This window comes from Juglans regia, chromosome 11 (assembly GCF_001411555.2).
Source record: "Juglans regia cultivar Chandler chromosome 11, Walnut 2.0, whole genome shotgun sequence".
Taxonomy (NCBI): domain Eukaryota; kingdom Viridiplantae; phylum Streptophyta; class Magnoliopsida; order Fagales; family Juglandaceae; genus Juglans; species Juglans regia.
The window spans coordinates 16,500,894-16,506,679 of NC_049911.1; the positions used below are offsets into that span (position 1 = coordinate 16,500,894).

Sequence of the window (5,786 nt, forward strand, 5' to 3'; positions counted from 1 at the left end):
TGCTTGCAAGGCAGCAAGTGCTTATCCCAGAAGTGGATCAGGAAAGGGAGGACAGGGGCTCCTGAGAGTTGTTGTCACAAGGCCAAACCAATCTCTGATTGACACCCCTATACCCACCCTGCAGTTAACCTTGTCGATTGCTGCATCCCAATTTAATTTGTAATGCTTGGCTGGAGGTTGATTCTGAGAAGTTATCTTTTGCTAGTTCCTTTCTAGCTCATCCAACTATATAATGCTAGTGCAGACTTTAAGACATGTTGAGGTGAAGCGAATTTGGATTCAAAAATAAATTTGTTCCTTTTGTACCAAATTTCCTTAGCTGTGAGAGCTAACTTAGTGTGTTCCTCAAGTGGAAGAGTGGATAGAAGCTCTGTAAGCAATTCATAAAATGGTGCCTCCTCAGTCCTACTTTTCTGTAACCTTCTTGAGCTATTGCTCCATACATCTTGGGTTGCTTTACACGTCCATAGTACATGGGACACTGTTTTTGGATGAGATAAGCATATAGGACACATATGTGAATCAATGATCTTCCTTTTGTGCAAGTTTACTCTGGTGGGAAGGATTTCCCTAGCTGATCTCCAGAGGAACATTTTGGCTTTGTTAAGCACTTTAAGCATCCATAGCAGTTTCCATAGGACCTCATGTTTAGTAGGGTCTGATGCTTGCCCCTTATTGAGATCATTCACAGAGACTTGGAGATGGTATGCTGATTTAACTGAGAAGATCCCATTCTTAGTGCACCTCCAAACTTGCTTGTCATTGCTGTTGCAGGGACTGATATGCATTCTAGAGATGATAGCAACCTCCCCAGAGATGAAAACACTCTGAACAAGGGGTAGGTTCCAAGAGTGAGTGTCTTGGTCGATGAGAGAGCTAACAGTTGCTTCTGTGCTGAGAACCTTGGGAGGAGACTGAGTCTTATAAGACATTGGGATAGGCAGCCATCGATCTGACCAAATCTTCACTTTGTTTCCATTACCAATCTTCCATAGAAGGCCCTCATAGAGTAGTGGTCTGGCTGCTGTAATACTTTTCCACACAAAAGAATCAGCCCTTCTAACTCTTGCTGAAGAAAAATCAGTTGAAAGGAAATATTTGGCTTTTAGGACTCGAGAGGCCAAAGATTGGGTATTGGTGATGAGCCTCCACCCTTGCTTAGCTAACAAAGTTTTGTTGAAATCTTCAAAATCTTGAAACCCCAAACCCCCAACCTATTTGCCCTTTCCAAGACTCTTCCAATTTAACCAATGCATCTTGGAATCCTGGTTTCTAATCCCCCACTAAAAGGATTGCATCAGTTTATTAATGTTCCTCAAGATACCCTTGGGAATTAGAAAAATGCCCATGCAATATGTAGGTATGGATTGAATGACTGATTTCAGCAAGACTTCCTTACCTGCTGGGGATAGCAGGTTTGTTTTCTAGCTGCTCATTTGAGCTTTGATTCTGTCAAGGATGGGAAAGTAAGCCCTTGACTTACTCTTGGCTATGTAAGAAGGTAAACCCAGATATCTTTCAAAAGGCCCCGAGGCTTTAATCCCAGCAGTAAACAGGATGGAATTTTGGATCTCTTTCCTTGTATTCTTGCTAAAATAGATTGAAGACTTCTCAGGATTTAGCCTTTCACTCGAAGCTGATTCATATGAAGAGAGGATGTTATGTAGCCTGCCCCATTCCTGCAGCTGTGCTTTACAAAAAACCAGGCTATCATCTGTAAAAAAGAGATGATTAACAGACAAAGAGCCTCTAGTGATAGGGAAGCCAGAGATTAAGCCCTTTTGTTCAAATTGATTCAATGCAAAGGTGAGAACTTCTGAGCATAGAATAAACAAATAGGGTGAGAGAGGGTCTCCTTGACGTATACCCCTTGAAGGCTTGAAGGGTGATTTAGGTGAACCATTTAGTAAGATTGAATAAGATACAATGCCAATACACTGCATAATCAGGTCAATCCACTCCTTAACAAAACCCATTTGTTGAAGCACAAGCTGCACAAAAGACCACTCTAGCCTATCATAGGCTGTCACAACCCCATCCCAATTCTAGGACGGGATCGCAACGCGTGACCTGTTCTTTCCTTATTAATATTAGTATGTATTTTTTTTTTTCTACAAGGGTAAAAGGGATAGGCGAGAACATGTCAAGCATGTACACTCCCGTTTCTAGTTTAAAAGTAAGCACCTGATAGACAATCTGTTCAACATATTACCCAAAGGACTCTCAGAGTCCACCATTCGCTCATTTAAAACATCGCTAGTTCCAATAAAAAGGGGGCTCCATCCCTACAACACATCCAAAAGATATTTAACCTTCTTATGCGGGAATACCATCACCCCACCATAGAAGTTACACTATTACCATCATCCCACCACAACACCTACATCATGCCCAAGGACATATTGTCTTAAAGTCAAACCAACAAAACGTCCCAACATGAGACCCATCATAAAACATAAATCATAACCATTATCATCAAATCGAACCGACAAGGAATTCTAAGCATCAGCCCTTCCCTCCTCAGCAGTGCCTAGCTCCACAACCTCATCATTCATACCTGGACGTTTAAAACATAAACACAAAGTGAGTCTAATAATCAGTAAGTAGTACACCATGTCGTTAACTTATTAATCACATAATCTTTTCTTTTGAAAACATGCATACATAAACATTTGCTAATTCTTGACAATGCTTTCATGCTTAACTATTTAAGAATAACTGTACTTTTCATGCATAACTGTACTTTCCATGCATAACTGTACTTTCATGTTTAACTGTACTTTTCATGCATAACTATACTTTCATGCATAACAGTACTTTCATGCTTAACTGTACTTTTCAAGCATAACTGTACTCTTATGCTTAACTGTACTTTTCATGCATAAACATTACTTGCTTTCATGCATAACATTACTTAGAAATGATTTTGCTTTAGGTTTCACTTTCTTGAGCCAGTACACACTATTACGCCCCGTGTGTTGGGGTTAGCGGTCTTTTGGACCTGGATTCCGCCCGCAGCCGCAGGTTGGGAACCCCTTTCATGGGGGGCAGTACTGGGTGCACTTCCAGTACTACTTACTCGGCATTGCAATCTGCCCATTCCTTTGGTACCCTTTTCATACATGTGGTCGTTACATACATTTATACATTCATGCTTTCATTCCTTTTCATTTTCTTTCTTTATAAAAATAACGTTTTCATTATCTTCATTTAGTGCCAAGGCGTATGCGTTTCTTTGAAAGGAATATTTCATGTCATGCTACATATAGGTAAGGCATAATTATTTGAGAGAGAGCATTCATAAAATCTCATGATTCATTACCTTTCATACACACAATGGTAATTAATAAGGTAGTTAACATGGGTTACCAAGAAAGACTTATACATACTATACATACTATACATGCATCTATTCTTTCATAAGAGAAACATTTGGAAGGAGAGAGAGAGACTTTTTCATAAGAGAGCTTTGTGTGTAAAGAGCATAGTCATAGCTACTTACCTCGTGGCTTTACAAGTAAGTTTCTTGAATCTTGAAAATAACTCCTATTCAATGAAATGAAATAAACATATTAATATTCATTTCACTTAAGACTTTACTATCCAATACCCATACGTGCTCACTTAAATTCCAAGTGGAATTAAGGCATCTTCCTTAACCCATTTAGTTACATACATGACACTAAGTCAACTCTTAGGGTACGTTTGGGTTGTGAGAAGTGTTAAGAATGTTTGTGAATAGTTATAAGAAGAGATTGAAGTGAGTTTGTGGGTCCCATTGAGAGTATTTTGAGTTGTTTGGATGTGTGAAATATGTTGAGTTGTTGACTTTTGAGTAGGTAATTGAAAAATGTGTGGGTCCCATAAATATTATAGTGATTTTATTTTTAGTAATAAATATAATAATGATTTTATTATAGTGATTTTTTAATATTAATAAATATTGTAGTGATTTTATTTTACTTTTATATATAATAATGATAAATATTATAATAATTTTATTTTTAATTTATATATAATAGAGATAAATATTATAATGATTTTATTTTTATATATATATAATAGTGATAAATATTATAGTGATTTTATTTTTAATTTATATATAATAGTGATAAATATTATAGTATTTTATTTTTTATTTATATATAATAGTGATTTTATTTTTTATTTATATATAATAGATATAAATATTATAATGATTTTATTTTTTATTTATATATTATAGTAATTTTATTTTTTATTTATATATAATAGATATAAATATTATAATGATTTTATTTTTTATTTATATTTAATAGTGATAAATATTATAGTGATTTTATTTTTTATTTATATATTATAGCAATTTTATTTTTTATTTATATATTATAGCGATTTTATTTTTTATTTATATATAATAAGTATTATAGAATGTTTGTGAATAGTTATGAGTAGAGATTGAAGTGGGTTTGTGGGTCCCATTGAGAGTATTTTAAGTTGTTTGGCATGTGAAGTATTTTCAAAAGTACGAGAATACTTTGAAAGTGTTGAGGATACTTAGTATCCAAATACACCCTTAGTATCCTCATTACAATATTTAAGGAACCCATGAAAGTATGAGGCTCGCTTGCTGTCCCTTTTTAAAGGCTATTATTTTCTGTACTAGGAATAGATAGAAATCATAAGTTAAAATGCATAGGATGGTGGGGATTTATTTAAGAAAAAGGTAGGGAACAAAGAGGTGCTATAATCTGGAATTTTCATAAAGAATGGCATTTTGACAGTTTTGTATCATGAGGTGGAAGGTAATTCCAACAAGAGGCAATGATCATAAGAGGGTTGGTTTTTGTCACTTATTCATCAAGAATTTTTCATACTAAAGTTGATATTTGGTTAAACAAAAGGGTGAAGTTAAGCAAAGGTAAAGTGACTGGTTTAGGCTTCCAAAACAGAACCTATTTTCAAGTTTCTGTAATACATGGACAGCTAGCAATTCTCAATGTTTTCATGGTCTTAAACATCCCTCACTTGATCAAATTTCAACCATCCAATTAACTAGTACAAGAGACGTAGAAACTTAAGAAAGCCTCACATATATATATTCTGAAAACAATACTAATAAAGAGATACAACTCTTGGCAAGTTTAGAACTCCTAAGGTAAACTTACTAATTTAATTCAAAAGTCTTAGTGGCTCACTTGGCCATAAATCTTGAGCAAAGCATGTTTAAAATTATAACCTTAACTTCATTAATTTTAAACATAAAAGCATAATTAAAAATATGGCTTGGACTCAAGAAAACACAATAAAGGAACCACAAAATCAGCCTTGGGACACACGGCTGGAACACACACGCCAAAACAGGACATAAACACATACGACTGGAACACATACACCAAAACAGAGTATACCCCACAACTCCTTCATATACGTATATACAAAATGGATAAAAATCATCACTTGTGACTAACAAGCTTAAACCAAAAAATATGCCATCTCAAATGATAAGAAACACGCGAAAAACCATCTCAAAACACTCGGTTTTGACTAGAAAAATAGGGCTTTTGATTACTACCCACTAGGGCAGCTAATAGAGGAAACAAAATGAGAAATTTGTTTAGAGACTACCACATGATGCTCGGCTAACACAGAAATCCGAAAACCCCCAAATACAGGACACAAATTTGCTTAGCAATAATCTCAATCGTAAGAAATCTTAGAAAAAGAGCATCACCTGATTTGATCCCCTTTTCAAGTCACAGAAACACAACAACCAGAAGAGGAAGAGAAAAATCCGAAATCTCAAA

The 5,786-nt window shown here is 35.2% G+C and overlaps 1 protein-coding gene and 1 long non-coding RNA gene across 3 annotated transcripts; both read right to left on the reverse strand.

Moving 5' to 3' along the window:
• Positions 1–212: 212 nt before the first annotated feature.
• LOC118349904 lies at positions 213–1,976 on the reverse strand. Its single transcript, XM_035695855.1, has 2 exons — positions 1,484–1,976; positions 213–1,069 (listed from the first exon to the last, which is right to left on the reverse strand). Exons 1-2 carry the CDS (start codon positions 1,974–1,976, stop codon positions 213–215), a joined length of 1,350 nt encoding a protein of 449 aa, XP_035551748.1.
• A 221-nt stretch (positions 1,977–2,197) lies between these two features.
• LOC108993638 lies at positions 2,198–5,786 on the reverse strand. Of its 2 annotated transcripts, none has more exons than XR_004797609.1 (2): positions 5,714–5,786; positions 2,198–2,557 (listed from the first exon to the last, which is right to left on the reverse strand). It is a non-coding gene; the product is annotated as an uncharacterized LOC108993638 (long non-coding RNA). The 2 variants fall into 2 exon arrangements; XR_001996536.2 differs by lacking the exon at positions 5,714–5,786 and adding an exon at positions 3,503–3,528.

What these genes read in the sequence shown, in the direction of transcription:
- LOC118349904 (XM_035695855.1), bottom strand. Translation starts at nt 1,976, where the DNA reads ATGGGTTTTGTTAAGGAGTGGATTGACCTGATTATGCAGTGTATTGGC. An exon ending in ACCTTCTTACATAGCCAAGA is followed by an intron (nt 1,070 to 1,483) that starts GTAAGTCAAGGG and finishes ATTTTTCTTCAG; the next exon opens with CAAGAGTTAGAAGGGCTGAT.